At 36.8% G+C, this 25735-nt stretch overlaps 1 protein-coding gene across 2 annotated transcripts in view; it reads right to left on the reverse strand.

Annotated features, from left to right (window-relative positions):
- Positions 1–25735, reverse strand: part of MBP (myelin basic protein) — a 117850-nt gene that overhangs the window by 90595 nt on the left and 1520 nt on the right. For both annotated transcript variants that reach the window (XM_054057341.1, XM_054057343.1), the window contains exon 2: positions 69–143. In XM_054057341.1, coding sequence (XP_053913316.1) covers positions 69–119 — 51 coding nt within the window. In that variant the 5' untranslated portion in view covers positions 120–143. The remainder of the gene's footprint in view (positions 1–68; positions 144–25735) is intronic.

The following is a 25735-nucleotide window of genomic DNA, read 5'->3' on the forward strand; positions in this document are numbered from 1 at the left end:
GTATTATATATATTTCATAACATACATATTTCTGAAGTAGCCTTGCCTCTTAAATTTTCTACACTTACCTTGGCTGATTTGTCAGTACTATGTTCTCGTTTTCCTACGTGGTTTCCCATGGCGGATCACCAAAACTTCAAATTCTGAAAAGGTAAAACAAAAGCAAGATTTTTTAAACCAACACATTTGTACTGGAATACAAATTAATTTTTCATCTGACATAGGACAAAGGGATAGTTCTCATACAAAAAGCACTTTTTACAGTACAAGTTAAGATCTGTGAAAGATCCCAAGAAACAAAAAATACATATCTGGTCTATTTTGCAAATCTAAGGAACACAAGAAAGCTTTCCTCCTTCTAAATAAAAATAATGAAAGAAATAGAGAAGGAAAAATAAAGTGTTTACTGCAAAATTTGCACATAAAACAAGACTAGAGTAGAAATTAGGTAGAAGCCCCCTGTTTCAATATTATGGTTATAATACCAAAACAGTTTAATATGTATCAAAAGATCAGTAACTACAAATTTCCATAAAAGATGAAGTTCCTTCAGATTCACATTTTCCATTACATAAACAGCAATAACTGAAAAAAAGAACCACACTAAACTGCTTACAATTTGCTGTGGAGGTGAGAATGCATACGTTCTTTACAGCCCACACTTCCACAACAAGCAAGTAAGAAAGGAATGCCAACTCTTTGTATTTTCTGGTTCATCATGCTGTAGGTCAGCTTTAACAGAGCTTATGTTGGTTAAACCACAACACTCAAATTTCATCTTTTAGAGCACACTTGTGGTTATACTACATATTCTTCTCATAGAGGCATCTATTTGTAGACGATCTCATACACAGCTGCTGCCTTCAGTGGATTTAAATGCAGTGCAGGGTAGCATTTAAAGCCCCGAAACTTAAAACTTTATGCAAAAGAAGTTTCAAGTGGACTTTTTCCTCTCAGAATTATGAACTGAATTTTCAATAATAAAATGCAGTTTCTGGTGATAATTAACACCTCATTACTCTGCAATAAAGAGAGGTATACACCAAAAAAACCTTAGCGCCAGAAATCCTGGCCTACATTCTCTCAACCAGAGGACTAAGTTATTTCATTAAGCATAAGATTATGAAAAGGCTCAGGAGAAAAGGACAACCAGGCCTTTGCTGTAATAGAAAATGCACGAAGTAAAACAAGAGGCTATTAACCAGTTACACTCAGGAGAACATATAAATATAGTTATAATCCCAGCTACACTCACTGAACTATGTACCAAAGGACTCCAAAGACAGAGACTTTGATTACTTCTGACTTTCCATCACAGAAATGTATACTTTATGAAAAGCAATCTTGTCCTGTATCTCCACTACAACTTTTGGAGAGACTTATAAGACATATTCCCTGACAACTTGATAAGAAGTTTTCAAATTAGTGAGGGTCTGCAGTACTCATTTGACTGTTCACTGAATATTCCATTTGCTCTAAAATCAAAGTGCCACATGCCACTGTATCTAATTAATTAATTCCTCACAAATATCCACTTCTAGGTCTCATAAAGGAAAAAATAAAAAATCCAAACTCAGTCAGTGTACTCAAGGCAGAGTTTATTGGCAAACTGGAAACAGATATTCTTTTTATTTTGTTTCATTCTTTTAACAGCACTATCTAATGCATAAAAGATTAAAAGAAAAAATACTATCCTTTCAAATTGTGAAGTCAGTACAACCAATTTACTTTTCTGGGAGATTACAAAAATTTTCAAGGCAAAATACAAATTAATTCATATAGACTGGGTTTCAGAGCTGAACTACCTCAAACTGGTCTTTCCTCTACAAATTAGGAGCAGCAGCTCACCTCTCGAATTGTTTACTTTGCAACATAAGAAAAACAAAGTGGAATACAAAACTGTAGGAAATGTGTACAGCAGAATATAAAGGACAATTTTCCGAGTGTTACTCTTCCAGCCATTTATTGAAACATTAACTATCAGACTTGATCTGTAATACACATATGTTTAAGTAAACAGATAGTGGAAGCAATGCAACACTTGAAAACCAGAACTTTGATCAGTGTCCTCCTGTCACCCTTTTGTCTTCCTGGTGTCTTTTGAGTAAAGCTACAGGAACAACCACCCTGTATCCATGAAACATTAAGCATAGCAGAGTCCCAGTCCTGCAAAGTTAAGATAAAAAGGGATACCAGACACAGAAGAGCTATACTGTGAAACTAAGCCAGATGAATCTTTAAAAATCATGTGCTGGCTGGTGAAAAGAAAAGCAATAAGTAATTCCACGCTGCCACACCATAGATGCCTGGAAACGATCAGGCCAGTTTTCTGCTCAAATGTCTGCACAAAGCAAGCAAAGAAAATGAAAAGCTATCAACCAGAAGTATATGAAATGACTCGTCAACACATTCCTGATTCCTGTGTGCATAATTCCTTCAGCAAGATGCTAAAAATTACACATGGAAGAGAATAAAAAGTTAAAAAAGGGTTGGAGAAATGGAAATGCACAAGGCTTTTCAAAGTATAGGAGTGTGGTTTGAGAGTACACCTAGACTGGGGCCAAGTATTATGTTTCCCTATAGGGACAGACTTAAAAGCTGAGAACTAATGGCATTAATTTAGCCTGTATATCTGCACTTATGTTTCCTTTGTTGTTTTGAATATGTCAGAGGGACAGTGTGTGGCTAAAATTCACATGACCGACCCCTTCTTATTCTCACTTCATATCCAGCAACTAATAGAACTAGATCTTACTTCATCTTTTTCATGCTTAAATGAATGCAGTTGTTTAAACTCAAGACCGATTAGCTACAGGTAACTGCTACAAATTCCTTACCTAGATATAAAGCTACTTTTTAGTCAAAGGGACAGAAGCAACCAAATAGATAGCAAGAATATCCTACAAGTTACTGAATTCTTCCTGCTATCTATTAAAACAGAGAAAACTAAGTAATCTTTTGGGAAAAAAACTTTCATAAAAATCTGACATGAATTAGTCAAGGAAATGTATTCTGCCAACTGTTCTGTAAATATCTTATTAGAAAGCAGAAACATACATACACACAAGCCTGTAAGCATTAAAATTATTTACAGCAAAAAAGACCTAATTTTTCACTTTAGCCTGAGACAGACATTTGCCTTACTTGATTGAAAACTAAGCCCACAGATCATTTTCAATTCAGGATGCAACCACTGATTTTGGCTCTTATGGTCATGAAGAGACCAAGCTGCACAGCTTCTACACGCGCCAATCTTTATGCAATGAGTTGAGTCACTGACTTCAATGGGATTATTCATTGTATGATCATTGTAGGAACTTGCAGCCAACTATTCAAAAAATCTGAGCTGGGAATTTGTATTGTCTTTTTATTCACCTTCATGACATACACGTTGCCAGACTAAGCAGCTCTGTATATAGCAAAGAAGCAGCTTCTTGCACTTATTAATAAACAGAGAATCATAGAATCATTAAGGTTGAAAAAAAGACCTCTAATATCATCCAGTCCAACCGTCAGCCCAACATCACCATGCCCACTAAACCATATCCCGAAGTGACACATCTACATGTTTTTTGAACACCTCCAGGGAAGGAGACTCCACCACTTCCCTGGGCAGACTGTTCCAATACTTCACCACTCTTTCAGTAACGAAATTTTTCCTAATGTTCAATCTAAACCTCCCCTGGCACGACTTGAGGCCATTTCCTCTTGTCCTATTGCTTGTTACTTGCGAGAAGAAACCAATGCCCACCTCACTACAACCTTCTTTCAAGCAGTTGTAGAAAGCAATAATGTCTCCCCTCAGTCTCCTCTTCTCCAGGCTAAACAATTCAAGTTCCCCCAGCCACTCCTCATAAGACTCCAGACCCATCACCAGCTGATGAACCGTGATCAAGTGATGAACATTCAAGTTTCAAGAGGAGTCTGTACATATTTAGCACTGATAAAGAGTTACAAGAACAGCCATGAAGCTCTAAAACAATGCAAAACCAGAAGCGCTGTAGAAATCCAGTAAACTCCTTTGAATTCAATATGAATCACATCTAAAAATAAGCTGCCAAACTAGGCCTAAGGACAAAATCAAGCTTATGATCACAACAGCATTGTGGGTCCCAAACTTTCTTGGAGAAACCCTGCAGGTTTCATAAATCCCATGAGATGACAGATTTTGCATATGAGCTTGAGTCACAACATGAGAGGGGACAGTAAACAGATGTGCAATGATAAGAGTACATTACCAGCTGCCCTCTAAAATTTCCCACCATGAGTTTCTGCATATTAAAACCACCTGAGAGGCTCAGGAAATAACCGGCCATGCAAGAAAACTGATTTTATAGGATGAAAAGTCGAAAACATCTCAGCTACCTAACAACTCTTTCGGGTGAAGTGAGTGAATTATGGCAGGAAGTTGTGAAACACTGCTGCAGATGCTGCCAGTCACCCAGTCCCTGTCTGAGCACTATGCCACAACCACGTACCAAGCTGAATCAGTTCTGCTGCCAAGACCCAAGCACTTCCCAGCCAATGACTGATACAGAAATAACTCCAGCTGTCCAGGCTACTTCAAAAAATTCAAAAAAAGGCCCAAGGATTTTGCCTGGGGAAGTAAAATGCATTGTCCCCTCCCATCAATTTACCTTCTTACAGAATCTAACAGGTAATCCGATGGAAGCCTAGAACAAGCTGCTTCCTGCTTTCTTCACGATAGGAGGCTGTATTCCAACCAGCAACAGAAACACCACTGCCTTATCCAAGGAGAGAAGCCTCTCCTTTCTGTCTGCCAAACACAAATTAAAAATTGAACTAATGCATAAAGGGATGGAAAAAACTCAGTCCTACACATCACATTCATAAACAACACCTGTAAAAATACACATACGCTGGGATCATGTAAATTTTTTCTTTTCATTTGATTAGTTTATTAAAACTAGGGTTTGTAAACATGCATTATCACATGACTTTTTAATCTCATTCCAGTCTGCCTGTTGAAATTAAATAGATATTTGTAAATAAAAAACAAGGTTCTGATCATCTTCCCATATATATGTACTGTCCTATCAAGAGGTTTATATTATGATTTAGAATTTTCACTGAAATGCAGAAAAATGCTTCTCTAAGCTTTTTGAGTATACCAAGAAATAAAATGTTATAAGGTTATGCTGTTACTGCATAAGTTACACTGTTTTAACTGCAAAAGAGCATTTTCTTACTCACTCATGGGAGCCGGAGGAAAGTTCACCCCTTGTAATCATCGAGTATCCTTCCCCTATAATGTCTCACAGAACATTTTAATTTTTATATAGTCAAAATACAAACGATAAACTTCAGTCCAGGAGCTGGTTTACAGTAACAACTCACCAACTGTAAATGAGGAGTTACATGAGGCTATAAGCCAATGCACCTGGAGCATCTTTATTGAACATTAATGGTTATTTCATATTAAAATACATAAACTACCAAATATAAATCACAGGGCACTACAAATGGATTGTTAAATAAGATTCTTGAAGAGTAATTTAGTAGGTAAAATAAGGGTTCAATCTTCCCTCTTCCCACACACTTAATTATGATGCAACAGAACTACACATAATAAAGGTATGCAAGTACTTACATACTTACGCATGCCAGAACATAATAATTACGTTGTCTAGGAATCCATATTCACCACAGATGGATTTTGTCGGGTAATAGTGCAGAACTACAAGACTAGATAGGTTTAGCAAGTGCCCCTAGGCTTACTCACACATGGGAAGGGTAGCTACAGAATATAAAAATATCTGAGGAATTTACTTAAAACTTCCTGTGAAATTAATGACTACTCTCATCCAAGTAAATATTATATTTCACTGCTATATCCAGATCTTAATAGACAACATAAAAACTGTAATCACTTTTAAGAAATGTGCAACTTGTCTCTAATTTTGGTAGTCCTCTTATGTGGACCCTTAATTACAAACTTGCCCAGCAAAATGACATGCAAAAGTTTTGGGGGTTTTTTCTAGTGTGAAGTTCAGGTTACGTAGCTTCCTGGGAAGCCCAGCAGTGGCTGCCATCTAGAAGGAAATCTTTGAGATGGGTTTTTTTGGCTCTCAGTGTGTTATACATCTTTGGAAGGAAGCCCTTCACTTCACCCTTCTTTTGAAATTGATTGAGACACTGGGCACGCCTCATCAGTTTCTTCAGAATTCCTTCTTTGTGGTAACCTAGTACTCCAATGTACCAAGAAAGAAAATCCCCAGCAGCCACAGGTGAGTGACCTGCAGCTATTTTCATCAGCAGCCACAGTCAGATGCTTCAGAGACAGATGCGAGTAACTACATAACAAAAGTAACTTGCCTCATGGTCAAACTTCTTACTAGGAATCCTGCCCTCTTAAATCACGAGTTAAATTATTTCTTAAAAATTGTGCCTTATGTCCTTTATAAGTTTTGTCATTATTTAATGCAGATTTAATTTTGCATTACCTGTGAAATTGTGTAATCTTTTCTAGATCAAACCTTATTTCACTTTTGAATTTCACAATGATATTTTTCTGAGGAACAGTCCCTGAGAGAAAAATCCATTATTCCAGACACATTTCTGTCATGAATGACCAAAACCAAGATTTCAGTGGCAACCATAATATTTAAATCAGAGAAGTCACCAGGAGTTCAGTACCAATAGATATATTTAATCATGCTTGTAAAGTGCCTTGCATATCCTGCCCTTCCTGCCCTATCTAGGCATCACAGCAATTTCCATGTTTACAGACAACTGTACACACCGTAGCAAGAATCCTAGACTTTGAAAATCACACCTCTGAGAGATGAGCAAAGTTCTGAAATGCTGTTTTAGTGAGAAAGTACTCCGCAGTGCTAGCACAGTTGCTCAATAACTTGCATACGCGTCATATATCATTGCAAAGGACAACAAAATTCTTAACTTCCACTACAATTTTATGCAAACAGTACAACACAGCAGAAAGGCTACAGCACTGAGACAGAATATATTCTGGGAAAGACTGCTGATGCAAGTTATTTCCTAAAATTGTCATGGGTTAAGCACAGCAGACAGGACCCAAATGCGTTTAAGATCTTTTCTGGGTACTTTGATTACAATTTTCCTCTATTGCCAACAAGAAGGATATTACATAATAATTTTTGTAAAAGCATGTTATTTTCCAGAATCTCACCTCAGCACAGCTAAGGATAGCCGAAACCTGATGACAGACAATAGTCTAAAAGTGATTATAATGAAATTGCTAAATATCATAGAATATACAGCTTGGGTTTCTCTTGCTTTTCTCTTCGTTCTTCTTTTAACCCACTCCACTTTCCTTGCTGGAGCACCACCAGCCTCATCCTGCCCAGTAAGAAAAATGAAAAGATACAATTTTAAGAGAAATTTCTCAGCAGGGCTTTTCTGCTTCCCTTCATGAACAGAAAAATGCTCACCTAATGTCACTTAGCACACACTGATATCTATAATACCTTATATAAACATAAATCATTAATTATTATATCAAATGGCATTAGTCATATGCTTACTGTTTGTCTTCAAAACAGTAAGATTAGTGTAGCCTCGTGAACCATGCAAACCCCCTGCAGGAAATTTCCTTAATCACCTCCACTTTAAAAGAGAGGCCAGTGCATTTGATGGGGAACCTAGGTATCACCCCAAAGACCTGGGGCAAGGTATAGAAGCCCCCAGCTCATCCAAGCACTCCACTATGCCATTCCTTCTGCCTGCTGCACTTCTACCACAGCACCTACACTACAGAGGCTTGACAAAACGTGGATTTCCCCGTATAGTCTCCATGCTTTTGCTGCAATGCTCGTGCCTCACAGCTATTCCCAGGCTAGGGAACAGAGAGGACCACATATATGTTAATGTACACATCTTTTTTTCCTTTTTGTTTTAGGCTCTGCTGCCTTACTATGAAATTAAGACTAACTTGACTGTTTTTATCTCAGCTATTAATATCAACAGGATAACTTAATTTGTTACAGTGTCTTTTACAAAACACCACAACCAAACAGGCTGATTTTTCTTCATATTGCAGGACTGGTGAAGTCCGTTTGGTATATGAAACCTGAGAGTAAAGACCAATATTTCCCAACCCTCTGAAAAGGGTCAGATGCATAATCCCTGGTAATTTTCTCCAGCACCTGTGTGCTCCAGAGACAAAATAATTTGACATTGCAATAAAATCAAAACAGGACAGAAAAAGATAGAGAGAATGGCTTAGAACAGAGAAACACATAAACTCATTCTATAAGTTGCAAAGATATGCAATAGACTCCTATAGAGCATCATTTACTGCTATCATTGCTTTTAAAGTACCATATTTCCTCTAGGAATACGCTTCCACAGCTGTGGACTTCACCTCTTGGCCTCAAAAGGGTCAACAACTAAAAGATACACACTTGTCCTAAATGCTAAAAAATTTTTAAATATATAAACCAGCACATAATAATATATAATGTAAGCACAGTATTAACTAGGAAAAAAAAAAAAGAAGAAGAAATTTAAATCATAGATAATTTCAGGCCAAAGCAATAACCTTACCAGTATCAGAGGGGAAAAAGCACAGAGCAATCAAGAAACTACTTGCATCACTACTTGCTACTTAGAGACTTGCAGTTTTTGAGATTAAGGTACTCTGAAATCAGACAAGACCTAACATCTACGTTCACATAAAAATGAAAAAAATACCTGAGAATAAAATCAAGATTTTATATACATATGTGTGTGTGTATACATATATGTGTATATATATATATATGAAGACTCACATTTTTGCCCCCATTCTCTGCTTAGAGAAACAAGTCCTCTCTAAGTGGTGAATGGTGTATTCTCCCTTTTAAAGTGAGGTAGGTCACCTAAACTTCCCAGTGAACACAGCCACTTTGATGATCAGCATTTCATTAGCACACTGTAGAGACTGATTACAAAATGCACACCTGCAGTTCTAAACAGACATGAGTCAAAGGCACTGTATGCTGGCTCTTATCTTCTCATATTCAACAGAGTGACAGATGGGACAAGAAGATGATTCACCCTCTCCAGACACCGTTAACTTTGCTGTGAGAAAACACTGAACCACTATATTAACCACTGCATTAAATAACTTAATTTAAAAAAAAAAAAAAAAAAAGAGGAAAAAGCCTCCTTCTCTGCCCAACCTTTCTCTCTCTCTGTTCTGACTTTATATAGAATCTATCTATACTGTAAACAGATCAGCCAAGACACGGTTTTCCCGTTAAATCTCCTTGGTTTCATTTGGCGTAACTACTGGTATTACGAAAGGGACTGGCTTTCACCATGCTCCAAGTTGACTCCCTTTTGGCTCAATCTACTGCTCTAAAGTCATGTCCCTCTCTTTCCATAAACAGACTGCCGAAGAGGCACAAATCACAGTCTTTCTTTTCTGACATGAAAAGATGCATCTTTAACTATATGCTTATATTTCTTACTTTGTGTGCATTATGTTTTTCACTTCATTTTGCCTTATCTTTTACTAGCTTGATTTTCTGAGGGTTCATGCATGAAACTATGCTCTGAAAGTGTTGTTCAAGTAGTGTGATGGAGACTTAGGCCTCCATATTTTCATTCGTGCATGTGCTTAAGATATGCAACAAGGTTCAAGGTTCACGTGACAGCCTCTTAACAGGTTGCCATTATCCTCAGTCCACAGTCCACTATTGAAAACATAAAGCAGTTCTCCAGCTTGAAATGGTTTGCTGTGCAAGCTGCAAGGGATACCTCATGAAGCTTAAGTACTCATTTGTAAACTCTTCTGCTCCTAAATCAATCAATAAATTTAAGAACAACCTGACTTATAAAGCCATACAGAAGCAATTTTTCCTCTGCTCGTCAATGCCTATCTGGAAACACCAGTATGGGATTTTCTCTAGCAATGATACAATGCTTTGCTTTCTCTTCTGAACAGAGAAAGCATAATTATTTTTTGCTGACATAATTGTGTATCTGAGGAATAAATAAATCTATCTTCTTTTCAAATGGAATTTTAGTTTAGGTACTTTGGGCTTCTGTTGTTTAGGTCAGAGGCTGAGCAGGTTACAGTCACCAAGCTGTGAGTTGTTGCACTTGGAATTTTAAATAATTAATGAGTAACAGCAGCAACTCTGGCACTGAAATCTGCATGAGACACCAATTAAGCCTCTACATCATCCTGATGCAATTACTGTACATGTGTGCTTCTTCAAATATGCTTTCAAGTAATAATGTCTTGTAGTGGAACATTGCCCCATTTTGTCTAAATCCTAAATTACAAGAACTGATGTTGCTTTCCCAACCTTCATGGAGGCTAAATACAAAGACAGCATAGAAACAGGCATTACTGAATTACTATGAACAGAATGATGACAGGCCCAGGGCAAAATTTCTGTTTGAACATTATATTTGAGAATGAACAAAATGTACACAAGACAATTATTTCCTGTTCTTTCATTAAAATCGGATTGTTTATTTCATGTTTAAAGGATACAAAAGAATAGGACAGGCCAAACACTAATTTCTTCATCATAGCTTTCCAATGCAGTTCAACATTTATATCAAACTCAGTGTACCGGAAAAAAGATAACAAAATCTGGCAACACATCAAAATGGAATAATAAAATGTGTTTCAATAAGGAGTCTAGAAGCATATTAACTTTCAAAGATGATTACCAAAATATACCTCAAATCCACTATATGATTAAAAGTTAAGTAAACATATATAATAGTCACAGCACCCATCACAAGAATATCTTGTAGAAGTTGCACTTGTAAATCATGGAGATAAACTATTGTACTTTTATTGTTAATTGAATGTTTTTAAAATAAGAAGAAAATGTTTCAAATACCATTATTAAAGTCGTGACAGAGTCCACAGCTTTTGATCAAGAGTTTTCATTGCAGACAGTATGCAAAGACAATGAGGAAGTTCCTTCCCCAAAGCTCTTGCAACATAAGTATACAAAATACACGAGTAGGAAGTAAAACTTTCTCCCAAATTACAGATATAGAACAAACAGGGAGATAAGGGCAATACGTAAAAAGTTACTTACGGCCCACTTGAAAAGCTTAGGCAGACGCTGGAAATTTGAATCCAATAATTCTGAAACTCTGTAATTCTGAAAACCTGTTCTCAGCTACCACAGCTGGGGTTCGTAATCACGACAGACACCTCTTTTCTTATTTTACAAGCACTTCATGGATTTCAAGTTCTGCCCTTAGTCACACAAAATAACGCTCTGGCCATGATGACACAGCCAAGTAGCTTCACATGACTTTACATATACAATGAGGTTATTTCTCTGCCATTCCAGGGCACAATTCAGCAGACTTTCTCAGAAACAGAAAATGCTTAACAGCATGCTCAGGCTTATCACAAGACAAAGTGGAAATCACTGTAATACCCTCTGTCTTTTTATAAACAGCAATGGCAAGAGGTCACCCATATCATTAGATAATAAGCTTGTGATTAGATGCTCACACAGGATGTGGGAAACCAGGGATCGTTTTAGAAGATACTGAGGAGGAAGATCAGTCTGACTTGGTCACAGGATAACTGTGAGTCACCACTGTGATCTGGCAGGGGAAAATTAAAAAAAAAGACAGACAAACAGACCTACATTGTACCATGAGGGGGTATTTCCAGTCAAGATAGGGCAGAATTAATGTCGTCATACAAGCCACTAGCATAACCTCAGCTGAATACAAGGTACGATTCTGGTAAGCTATATTTAACAACATGAATTTTTTACAAGAACAGATGGAAGGATGATGAAAGCAGTAGGAGCCTTTTATACAAGGGTAAGACTAAAAGCTCATGACATATCAAGCCTAAGTAAGGCAAAGCTAAGTGAGTGTTGGAAGAGGAGAAAATACGTGCTTCCCACATCTAAATCTAAACTGAAAGTCAAGAGTGTACCTATACATCAGAAAAGCAGGGCCCTGGAAGAACCAGAGGGGAATAGAAACCTAGCTTCTTTCTAGATAGAAAGCAACAGTGTGACTACTGTATTTCAGAGACAGTGTACATGGCATGGTTCTTGCCATGGCAGAACAGTCCCAAATGATGGAGGTGTCTCCTTTTGCCTGAGGATATTCCTATCCACATTTCTAGACAGTGTACCTGGAGCATTGCAAGGTGTGTAGGGGAGCAGAGAAGGACTACCTTTTGCTGAACCTGTTCATACACGGACAACTGAATTTAAAAATAAAAAAAAGATAAAATGATCAAAACCCCAAATAAAGGAAAATCACAAAAAACAGCAATACCCTAGAAAAGGAAAGCAAAATTGAGATATGCTAGCTTTTGGCCAGTTGGCTTTCACTGGGGTATGGGACACGGAACAAAAAGACCTGATTTCCCTCCACTGATATATTTCTGTTCATCCATTTATTGAAGTCTCTCTACACACAAACATCTACTAAAGAAATGAACCATTACTCTTGCCCAACAGCCTCTACCTGTGCAGTCTGCTCCTTCAAGTGGGAAACACAGGTCTGAATCCTTTGGGTAAGAGACAGAGGTGATGTCCACCCCAAACATGAAAAGGCAGGGGTCTCAGTAACCAGCTGAGTTTGTGAGCAAGTTTGTGGGCACCTACTCTCAGGAAATGGTTGTTAGACAACAAAGCCCACCTCTGCCCCTCTGTAGCTCTGGGAACAGGTATACCAGCATAACATACTGTTTGGATGGTTACGGACTTTAAGGAGCCTTCTGCTCAATTTGTTGACTACGCTGAATAATAATCTGAGACACCTAATTTTCAGCACAAGATAAACTAGGTATTTCATTCAAGTCACTTTAATCCCTATTTCCCAAATAATTTACAAACTGACTGCTCTTTTCATAATATCCCCTTCTCCTCAAGCACTCTGCAGTAAACGCTCCACCATGGGAAAATTAATAATAATATTTCTTCAGGCTTTGACTTGCACTTTATAATCACAAGTACATAATGAAACCTTCCAGCAACAACCATTTTAAACTTGTGTGCATCATATCATCAATTCCATTGATAAAGGTACCTCCCACCCCACCCCTTAAGAGAGTTAAAATCTTTCAGGAAATAGATACAGACCTGCTTGTTCGGCTGAATTCCTTCCTTTCCTACCTCAAAAAATATCTCTGCCCGACTTGTTGCTATCAACTCTTAATTCACTTACAGCAGTCTCAAGCAACAACAGCTCATAGCACTAAAAATGCAGTCAATGACAAAATATTTTCTGAAGCACAAATTACATGATACTTGAACCAAAAACTGTCACGTAACACTTACATGAGTTATCTATGAGTGAAATCAATGAGCCTTTTATGAATGTAGCATCTTGCCTAAACCTGATTTTATTTAGATAATAAGGATTCAATCAATTTTCAAGCAATAAAATAATATTGACAGCTTTAAACTGTCTTTAACTGGAAATCCAGTTATTCTAAGTCAGTGGTTATGACTAGTTTGAGACGTTGCAGGTGGAGCCTTTCCCTTTCAAACATGCTGGTGATGGCCCACGGACAGCACCAATCCCTTCTTTATGCCATCACTGCCAAGCCCAGCTGTGGTCCCTAATATTTAGTCTGTGCCATTTTGAAACCTTACAATTGAAGGACCAAACTTGCTGCTACTAAGCTAATGCTACAGTTTTAGTCTCTGTTTTCTTTTAGTGCATCCAATAAGTCTAAGGCATTGCTGTTTATAAGTAAGAATCTATTAGTAAATTCATTCTTGGTTTAGTATTTGAGCATCTGCTAAAATTAATGTCCAAAACAAAAATACAGCAATACTAGGAAAAAAAAAAACCACTAAAATGTTTTCCCCATTTATTATCTTAAAGCACACAGTATTCGCTCTGAAAAAAAAACCCACGTTGATCAAAAACACAGCTCCATCCCCCAAACCACAGGCTTCATAGTATCTAGCAAGGATGTTTAAAAACACAAGCTAAAAGCTCTGCAGACTTGTGTGTTTAAAGTTAAGCAAAGTGGAAAGCAATTGCCACCACCACAACTGTTTTGGTTTTTTTAACATAGCTGCATGCCAACATTTAATCAGTTTGGATACAGCAGAGTTCACTTGCACTCACTCTTAAATTCAGTTAGCAATGTACATACATTTCCCTTATTTTGCCAGCTGTATCATATGAACTGCAAATTCAAAAGCACTTAAAATTGCACTATACATAGGTTGTCTGCTAGAATGGAGGTTTGCATATCATACCACGAATGCCCCCTCAAATGCCACGTGGGGAAAAGGTATAAGCAGGTAATGATAGAATCAGACACAGAGTGATGCTAGGTCCAGTAGGACTGGAACATGCACAGGTTGATAAAAAAAAAAATGGTATCACAACATAGCAGAAACAAGGGTGCCTAATAATTTTGGTGCTGATTACTATTTTGCCCATTTCAAGTCATAACTCCAGCAATACCAGTACCTTGCTCATCCCTTGCTTACCCTGTGCACGCTGCAGCCGGCTCCTACTCAAACACAATCCAGAATATGTAATTCTTCACAAAGGAGGTTTTTTTTCATGCTCCCCTCCCCTGACCTGCCTGAGCTTATAACTATGGTATTGCAAGCAGAAGAAATCTCCTCTTTTGATCAGAAACATCCCATGTGTTTCCCAGAGCAATGCATTCTGTTCAGTCTAAATTCTAATTTCTTGCTTCAGTTTCCCCTGAACATAATTTTTATTTTCTGTTTCATGTGAACTGGTATTACTTTTGTGACTTGCCTACTTCAGGCTCTTTGTTATGAATTTCTGTTAGGACAACAATCACCAGAAGCTCTCTATGAGGAGCTAATCTTGTTCTTCGTGACAAGTTGAAATGAAATTATTTAGGTGTATCTTTTAGTTTCATGTAATGATAGCTGAATTTTCAGGAATGTGAGTGATACGAGACCTCATAAAAATTGGTATTCTATGTAAAGGCAGACTATTAGATCATAAAAGATCAGGGTAAAAATATGGTCTCTTAAGAGTGGCAGTTTTCGTTACAACAAAGATTAAAATCCATTCAATAACTTCAAAGCACTGGGTTCCCAACCAAATATAAATAAGAATCAATATCAAACATTCTGAATTGCAGCAACCTTTAAATAAAGAATACTTAAAATGCTTATAGCAGTAAATGACAGCCAACTTATTCATATGAGACTGCAGGAGGAATTTTTATACAAACAGAACATAATTATAAGCTGGAATTGAGTCAACATACTCAAAGTCAATGCTTCTCAATCAATTGAAAAAATCATGGCAAGATGATTCAATACCACAAAAAGACATATGCAGAATAATCTCTTTATCTATTTAAAATTAGTGTGACAGCAAACATTAACGTCTCAAAATCACCTTGCAATCATTTGATCTTATTTATTGGTTGGCTTTTCCTTATACAAGCAAACTCACTGAAGACAATCGTATACTTTTGCATCAGGAAGACATGACAAAACTGGCTTTCATGCTTGTGTGTGCCAGTATTGCTACTGCAATGCAAGTGATTACAAAATTATTGAATTTTTCTCTTTCCAAAGCCCTGGTTGTTTCTCTCAGGTTAAAGTACAGAGCTGGTTGATGGTGAAATATCTTTAACCATTTGACGACCTTCAAATGTAATATTCTACCAATGTCATATTTGCATTTTAATATTTTATTTGCAGTGATTAATTTACTAAACTGGACAAAAGGAAAACGTGATTTTACACTTTGCAAATTATTAAAGTATAATACCAGAGTCCTAAAATATAAGACATGTAGACATTAAAGTATGTACTTATGTACCTAAAACTTGCTATGGTGGTACTATTTTTTATGTACCTTCTAGCATCCAACTTTTTCCTCTACAGGCATTTTTCAGTCTCAGTTAAGAAACTGTCAATATCATTTTTGCAGTACATATGAGATTGCAAATCATTGTCAGCATTTTAACTCAATCTATTATGACTTCTTCCTAAAGTATTAAAGTCTTACTTCAATTAAACACTATTGGAAGCATTAAAATAATTAGTTAACAATCACACGTGCTATTCAAACCATATCATGAAAGCTGTATTTCTGATTAATTCACTTCCCACAGAATGCTTACTAGAACATTTCTAATCTGTAAAATCTAACTCTTACATTCAGTTTGGCTACTGGTCCTGGAGCAATGTTTTGTTAAACATATTTAGAACCTTATTCCTAAGAAGTTTTTCAGATTCTAAATAATAATGCAGTGAATAAAAATGAGTAATGTATAGTTCATACAGCACGAAACTTAGGACAACTAGCATCACATGACAAAATTATTATTTTGATATACGATGCAGAACCATACGGAGTAATCATTGTTCATCAAAACCAGAAAAAGCTGGAAAATTAAACATCTGAATCAGTAAGGCATGTGAGGCCAACGATAAGATCTGAGAAACACTAAATTCTTCAATAAGTCATTGTGAACCTAGTGCTCAGCAGTATACAATCATATTAAATTTATTTGCTTCCTACTACACGCAAATCAAGCAAGTCTCAGTTTTACTGTGGGTCTTACTGTATTTGAGGGTTGCTGGCATTTACCAAAGACAACTGGAAAAAAAAAATTATGAGTAATAAGAGAATATCAAAATGGTGATTAGAAGGAAAAAAAGCCACTACATGACTGGAGAAGGTTTAAATGCATATTAGCAACAGCAACAACAACAACACCACCCCCAAAAATCCCGAAATAAACAAAAATAACCCCCAACAACCCACCCCAAAAAAAGATTTAAAGGCATAGTACAATGCAAATAAAGATTTTTTTCATACAACTTCTCACTGACTCTCGCATATGCATTTCTTGTTATTATCAAGTTAATGTCAGGATTGTGTACCTAAAACAATACAGAAAAGAATCCAAGACAAAGCTATAAGCAGATCACCAATACAGTGATCAAACCCATATAATTATTTAACTTACTGTCACTTTTGCTGCCACCTTCCTTTCTTGCAAATTCCTCAAACACACACAGGGAACAAGAATCACTCTAGCATTGACATCCTGACATCCTGTTCCTAACAAGCTTGTTCCCTCAGGTCACATGAAGTCCCAACTTACTCATCACCGCATTCCCAAGATGCAGGTGATCTATCCCGTGACTAGGATGTACTCAGTCACCTGCAGATGGACAACAACTGGGCATCCAGAAAAGAAGGGCAGGAAAGAGATTATGTACATGTTACCAAGTCTGGGGCAGTCACTAGGAAAGAAATCATCACAGCCTAGCCTTTTTTTTGTCATTGTTCTGCTCCAGGATGGACTGGAAGTCTCTAAACTGTCCTTCTAATCTGGATAAGTCTACGAATCTATGTTGGAATGTTGTACATATGTCATAGAGAGCATGCACATTTAGGCACAATTCAGCCAGGATGACAAGAAAAACTTCAGGCATACTTGAAACATGCTGTACAAAAGATTTACGTACATACAGTAAATTGAATGCCTTTACCTTTCCCTGAATTGTGTGCACTTACGTAGACCAAAAGAACTGCATATGCATCTATTATTTAGTCACATGACTGACAAAGGCCCCATAGAACATGTCCTTCAAAAGCCTCCACAAAGCTCCGTGACTCACTTGAGCAAGGAAGACTGAACAAATTTAACCACAATTAATCCTAATTCATTTAGTAGCACTGCAGCTGTAGGGGGGAAGCCACCAAAACAAAAAGTTAATTATAAAGAAGAGACTACAGCATGCACTTCATGGCTGATACAGCAGTCCCTAATGGCAGAAAATAAACTGCAGTTAAGAATTCTGAATATGACGCTACTCAGCGTTGTAGTAGATTAACACCATTAAGTCAAGTAGCATACTTTTGTTGTTGCTATATGCCCTTTGTGGCCTCACTAAGGCCTAGTAGTTGGACAACATATTACTCACAAGGTGTACTCACAATAGGTACAATCCATTTACAATAAAAGGCCAATTACAAGTAATAAAAGCTATTTTGCATCCTTTTGCATGCTTTCCAGAGGCACAAAGAATTATTACTTGTGGCTAGAATTCCAACCTTTAGTTGGAACCAAATTTCTTCCTATAGTGCTTTCATTAATAAAGAAGGTTATGAGCTTCAGGAGTTAGAACTAAAGGAGTGAGAGTGTGTGTATAACCAAACTCAACAACCACACCACAGAAAAAGTGGTTTTGCCACAGGAGGAGTAGAACATTTCGTAATCCACTGTACAATTCAGCCAAAATTAAGCTTTCAACCTCAACAGCCCTGTATTCTGTTGAAAAGCACCTACCATAATTCCCATTAAAACAACAACAAATTTCCCCCGCCTTGTAAACCTATTAAGGTTTCTTTCACACTTGACAAGCGTATCTTTCTGAAAAACAAAAACAACACTAAATCACTGCCCACCCTCCAGGTGAACAGTGCTGAGTCAAACTATGCTGACGAAAGCTATACAGAAGCTTATACTTACCTCTTTTCCACAAACAAGTCAGGGCAAAGTAATAGTACAGATAAATGATCACATAAAAACATGCCAGGGAGTTTCTATTTGTGGAAGCTACACACTTTGTTTAGGAAGAAGGCCCTCAATACAGTAACTTCCACCATTTGAGGAAAGAGTCTAAGAGTAAAAGGCTCAAAAAAGGGCCAAAGTAAAAGATAATTGCAATTGCTTTTGCCTAGGTCAGTCCCAATTTTTTGAACACTTATATTAAGCTAAAAACAACTACGAATAAAACATCACTGTTTTGTTTCCTTTTTATGTTCACAAAAATAAAAAGAGAGTTAACACTAAGGCTGACTTAAGAAATGTAAAAAGTTCTACGCACCTTTGCTATCACCAGTTCTGCTACTATATTGAGCACAGCAGACAATCATTTCCACAACAGGCCAGCATTGCCTTTTGGCGAGCCTTTCAAATATTGCATTTTTTTTCCTTTAAACTAAGCAATGTAGAGATGAAAATGCCTGGAATCAAATTGCTGACTATTTCACTAAACAGACACACTAAAATGGGATCACTATTTAACCTGTGTTAGTTATTTTAGGAAACTATGGGGTTTGCTCCTATTTAAGCTCTCTAGAATGGTGTAAGCTGTCAAAACAGTACTGCTAAAACACAAAAAGCACTAGAAAGTTTCCTATTATAAAGATTATATCATTCTTTATGGATAAAACTTTGACGGACATATCAATCTCCAAACTTACTGTTTTGTGTTGTTTCATTAGTAGATTATCCCATATCACAGATCTATGGAAAACATCAACCAGTTATTTTCATTTTTTTTACTTCAGCCTTTGCTGCTATAATACTCAAATGGACAAGTATACGAGTTTATTTTAATCTCTGAAGACTCTGCCTACACCATATTTTCAGATGATATTCCAAAACTACATTTCATCCAGAGAATTAACAAGACTTGACAAGATAGTTTAACTAAGGACTGATTTTTTTTTTTTTTTTTCAGAATTAGAAGATGAAGGAGATGCCAACATCTGGGGAATAACAATGATGGAGGAAGATAAGTGAAAAGTGTACATCACAAACCATCATAAAGCAATGTTTTGCTATTAACCAGGACATGTTGTGGACTTACTATGATCACAGAAGCTGCCGAATCTCTTCTGAGATGAGCCGAGAGTCTAGTTTACTCAAGGAATTTGTCACGTACTCCAGGAACACTTCCAGGAAACAGTTACCACCAAAAGCCAATAGAGGTTCTAGATGTATATATTATTAAATGTCTTAGTTGGAAGAAAATGGCTGTGAGCCAGGGATATATCGATGATACTCAGATCTATGCACAGATCTTAAGGCCAGAGAACAGTAACAGCAGTCACTGCAGAATTGCTGCATTAAAAAAGTACCAAAGTCTAGGCCGTTATCCTCATTAAGACACTACCCTAGCCTATACAAAACCTGAGGAATGAGTGAAATTCAATTAGTTGTAGTGGACAATGAGAAAGTGATGCTTAAAAGGTTGGTGAGGAAAAATATTTGAGGAGAAGGCAAAGACCACCTCTACCGTGTAACATGCACAACAAGCATCACCAACCTGAAGTCACCCTACCTAACTTCAGTATGTCTACCTGAAGTCTATTGAGGAAAACGAGGAACACAAATATTACATAACTGTCCTTATAGCTCTGAGTCTATCACTACACTGGCAGCTACGAGTTTACTGTGACAGTTTTACCAGTAAAACACCTTATGTCCAGAGGCAAACCTAGCTCATGATGAGTTCATTATCACCATACCACATTTTGGCAATGCCATGCCCAAAAAAGGGCTGACAGTAGATTCCTAGACACAACAAAAGAAACAGATATACACTGTCCTCTGAAAAACCCTTGGATACACAGAACATGCAATTGCCTTCTAATCTGAAAGCCATCATGGCCCAATTTATAACAAAAAAAAAAAAAAAAAATTAAAAAATGACTGGGCACTGAGAATTACACAACAGCTGTATTTTAGGGCTTTTTCAAACCTCTGGAGTACAAATATTCCTATTGAGATGACAGTGCAACAGCAACTTATACAAGTCTTTGATCCTACCTAATCCACTGCATATAATCATTATTTTTCAAGGTCTTGCATGCATTGACAAGACCACAATCAAGAGAATGGACTCAAAAGTACAGCCAACTGTGATGAACGTATCAGTATCTTTGATAACAATGTTCACTCTCGTGTTCTTAAAAAATATGTTTAAGAAAGTCAAGGATTAAAAGAAAAAAAAAGCATATACTTTCTCTAGAACAGCTTTAAATGTGTCTGATAGTATTTGTTTCTCACACTGCCAAGCCTCTTTTAAGTGTGTGAATTCCAAAGACAGCTATAACTTGTCCAACTGCATGGTTTTGTCTGAATTTTGTGACTTCTACATAAGAAGCAGGCTAAGAACAAATATATTTACACTTGTGATCCAGAGATTTCAACTCTTCAGCACAAGCCAAAGATAATGCATCAGGCAAACATACTAAAAATACACCACACGCCTGAATTAATTTTAGGAATATATGGTGGTGTGTATTTGCTTTGATATTTGTTTCCCTGTCACTTTCAAATCATAATAGTTAGACACTAGATTCCATCAGTTCCTAATTTTACCAGTCTGGAAAGGCTTGAATTTAAACATTCCCAAGTGTTTAAGCTTTCCCAAAAGTTTAAGAAACTAAATATTAAGAATTATACACCAAGAAACGCTGCAACTGTGAAACAAAATAAAAAAAAACCCCAAGATTTAAAATCTCTTTCCTTCCAATGTGCAAAACAAACGTAGCATAACTGATACATTGATCACAAACTGCTGAAATGTAAAACAAAAATCAATATAAAAATTACTATTGCACCTTTAGTCGCTACACACTTTTTAAAAATAAAAGGTAAATTCTGATTTGATCAGTCCTTTCAGATTTATTGCCCTTTTTGTTTCTCCCCTTTGAAAGGCCTTACAAAAGCTTCAAGAAAAAAAAATAAAATAGAAAACTAACTTCCCTACTGTGTTATTTCAAAATCACTTCAGGACACAAGGAAAAAAAAAAAAAACTGGCTGGAAATTTCCATGTTATTTCTTGTTTTTCTCTCACTTGCCCTTTGCGTAGGCTTTCCTGGGATATGTCCAAGATTTACAGCTATTCCAAGCAACAGAGCTGAGATTTCACCATTACTGCAACTGATGCAAGAAACCTCATAGGAACAATCTCACTTTGTATTAACCAAAGAGTTCTCCAATTATTTTTAATTGAGCATTTTAAGCATAAAGCTTTTTTTCCAAATATGAGAAATCCAGAATGTTAAAATCTCAATAATGTTGTCACAAGCTGTTAAAGTATCTGCTACTTAGAAATTCTTTAGCCATGAAAAATTGTTTATAATTGATTCTGAATCCTTTAGAGAAAATGGCAGGAAGTTGGACGCCTGTCTCTACAGAAAAGAACCCTGAATGATCAAAGTTTTACAGAAGGGTCAGTGTCTGCAGACCTCTCAACTAAGAAGATGAGATATAGAAAATCAAGATGAGAGCAACTGATATCTCTTGGGCATCTTTTTTTTAAAAAAAAAGAAAGCCAAACTCTGAAAACAGCTGGCAAAGCAAGAACATATAAGTACAATTTCTTCAGTTAATGAAATTGCTAATCACCTACACACCTAACATCAAAATTATTTACTACTATACCCAAAAGCCTAAGTGACACAAGGATTCGACTGGGACTGCATCTGATTTTTGTATGGTGATCAGATGTTAGGAGAGAGAAATTTCTTCACACATGAAAATACCCAAAGAAATACAGAAAATCCATACTGATTTGACTGAGATGATTAAGTGAAGAAAATCTAAAATGCAGTGTGACATCACTTCTACTTAATGTCACCGAATATGTAAGATTAGATGCTATCATTGTCTCACTGGGGAAGAGACGCCAACGAAGTTTCGTGCAACTCTTTCAAACCACATTTCATTCTACAGTGCTTACAATAACTAAGAACATTTTGTCTAAATTGCCAGGTGGGCGAAACCCCCAGAGAACTAGATTTCAACTGTGTCATTTTAATTTAGGACGTAGTCAGTGTCACCATATTGTGCTCCTGTAGCTCAAATGCAGTATTCACATGTTGTCTCATCAGGGTGAGAACAATCTGCTTGCAGAATGATTAGTACAGCAAGACCCAGAACTAGAGCTACAGTAATATAGCTCTAATGTAATCTCCACTAAAGTCAGCCACTGCCTTTGGCAACTGGATCAGTCTCTCAGAGACCAACTTGTTAATTTTATACTGATTATCTAATTAGGTCCAAATTAAGCAGTTTGTGCTGAAGGCTGGGTGCCCCAGAAAATGGATGTTAACACAAGGAATATGCAAATAAAGCACTGCAGATTTGTTTGGAACTCTAGATATACAAGTTATTTTAGCAGCTGAGCTCTAAAGCATATCCTTTTTCTGATTCTTCTTCCATGGGTTGCTAACTTTTTTTTTTTTTTTTTTTAATACATATAAATTCAGGCTTCTTCAGAAATGACACGTGTCCTGCTGATTTTTACTTGGAAGCACCTAACAATTCTGGATAACTGTAATGGCTTTTTCCCTTTCCATCACCAAAAGGGTATTTTAAAGAAATCAGAGAAATGCCTGTTTTATAAAAGACTATCAACTGGCTGTATTCAAAACCACATCTAAAAGTTCCTGACCTACTGCTGTTCACCACTGGTGTCCTTTAATTAAGTAAGGGCCTCACCACAGAAACACGGAACACAGCTTCGACGTGACATCTTGCCTGAGAGAAAAATTACTCAGGTAATTAAACACCACACGACTGGGCACCGCACCAATGATCCAGAAGACCATGCTACCCTTTAATCCACAACAGTTTACACTTTAACCTGTATGCAAGACTAGAGTCTCAGACTGCAAACTTTCTAGCTTTCTCCCCCATTATATACTGGTTATGCTTTTAGCGCTTTAGCTCAAAAATGCAGATTTCACCCACGTTAGTCCATATATTGTAATGACTGTCAATAATTATGTTCTCATGTAAATTAAAACAGTGTAGTTCTGGTAAGTAAAACTTTGAACCAAACTGCCCAGGTTCTGATATATGAGCACTGATCTACTTTCACAGCACTTCCTTTTGGCAGGTAAGAAGTTACAGAAAAGTAGTACATGGTTTTGAACACTTAACAACTTTTGCTACTTCTAATGCAACAAAGTATCAGACATGGATTTCAGTTTAATCTGCCTTCTCTCCACAGTTTATAATGAAAGTGTTTCTGTAGTCATAACAGTCATGTAGTGGAGTAATGAGAGCCTAAACTATAATGATATGTTCTAGTTGATGGAATAAATAACTGAAGTGGCTATTTCAACCAAACGGATAATTTACATACAGCACTGAATAAAAACATTACAAAAAGAATAAACAGGACATTTGTGCATACGCAGCAGTAATGAGACTGAAGCATCTGTTTTCCTAATTCAGTGTTTCTCCAGACAACACCAAAAGACTTCATTGGCATTCCCCTAGGACAGGTTGCTCTCTCGCCTGGTTTTACCATCACCATCCCTCGTACCTTCATCTGTAATCGAGCCCATTGTTAACATTTATCTTCTCAAGTGCTCACAACTGGAAAGAACTTGAAGCACGCCCCAAACACGCTCTTCATTCACAGGGTGACCATGGTCAAGTCTTGGTTGTTGCTGTGCCTCGAAAGCAGGTGCATGTGCAACATACTTTGAGTCCATGATTTTATAATTCTGACAAGCTTGTCTTTAAAAAGGATGTAAGGACTTAGCTGACTGGAAATCATTCAGGAGCTGACTTTAAAAGGAAAAGCCCGATGAAAGAATAGTTTTATGATGAAAATTTTCATGAACACACAAAATTCAGCAACTAAATAGATGAAAATAATTTTAAGTAACATACTACAATTTCCATCATGAAGCAAAAGATCTGTGGTGGGCCAACATTTATCACTACACTGACCTTATAATTCACTACTTTATACATAGTAATTATCATTCCAGAACAGGGGCTTTGAGAATTTGTGTACATTCTTTAGTTGTACAGTATGGTATAAACTCAGAGTTTCTATTCTTAATTCCCTACTTACTATAAATCCAGTGAAGATGACAAAACATTACATTTTATTCATGGCTTTCTCCCAGCTCAGTGAAAATGAATTTCAATGTATTTCATCAGGATATGTTAGAAAAGCATAACACACTACCTTTTTCTCATTATAAATATCAAGCTTATTTCAGATGGATTATCTCAGAGCCTAATGAATGAATGCTGCTTAGAAAATTGATATCCACTAACATACCTTCTATGCACAGGCCTTTGCAAGCTAGAAATTGCCCTTTGGTCATCTTATTATTGACCAAAAACATCTGTAAAAATGCTCCTCCTGGTTATCTATTCCCTCAGACACTTTTCTAGTATCTTACTAAAAGTTTACATGGGTTCAAAACCTATTGTGTAAGATCAACGAGAAGAAAACAACATTGTGCCTGCCAAACACAAAGGCAACACATCACCCAAAGGAATCCTTGAACCACTGGCTGCCTGGAGAGAGTCTTCTAGGGAGCACTGCAGCAAGCTTTCCCTAGCATGGTCCTCTCTAGGCACCTACTGTTTGCTGTTGCCAGTAGAAATCTTGGTATATCCCAGCATGGCATTTTTTATGTTGTCACAGATGCTCTTTAGAATAATTAACAATGCATACAAGCAGAGTTGATGTAAAACAGAAGAACTATATAATCAATGCTGCTTGAGAGCTTTGACAGGCTCATACCACTCATGAGTAACTGCTTTAAGACCACTTAAAGACTTTAGAGAACTGTTTCCTACTCAACTGCCGACAGTAATCATGTAATTATCATAAGACAAAACTGTTCTCTTGCTCTGTTATTATTTACTTTGACTGACAGTACACACTTCATGATCCTTCCAGACAGGGATTTCAAGCCTTTAGATACAATTGCCCCACAATCTATAGGTTAACTTGTTTGCATCCGTGAACAAGCAATATTCCATAGGCAAAATCCTACATTTATTAATCTCAGCATTTTAAGAACAATTGGTGGATAAAACAGAAACAAAACAATGCAATATACATGCTGTCAGTCTTCATGACCTAAGACTCAATTCTGGTCCCACTGAAAAAGGGGAAAACTTGTTTCTCCACAAGAAAGCCTTTATTTTCACAGTCTCTTCAGTTTTTAAAAATATCAACATTACTCCAAACATAGCATCTGATA

The sequence above is a fragment of the Cuculus canorus genome, chromosome 2, assembly GCF_017976375.1.
Source record: "Cuculus canorus isolate bCucCan1 chromosome 2, bCucCan1.pri, whole genome shotgun sequence".
NCBI classification, from domain to species: domain Eukaryota; kingdom Metazoa; phylum Chordata; class Aves; order Cuculiformes; family Cuculidae; genus Cuculus; species Cuculus canorus.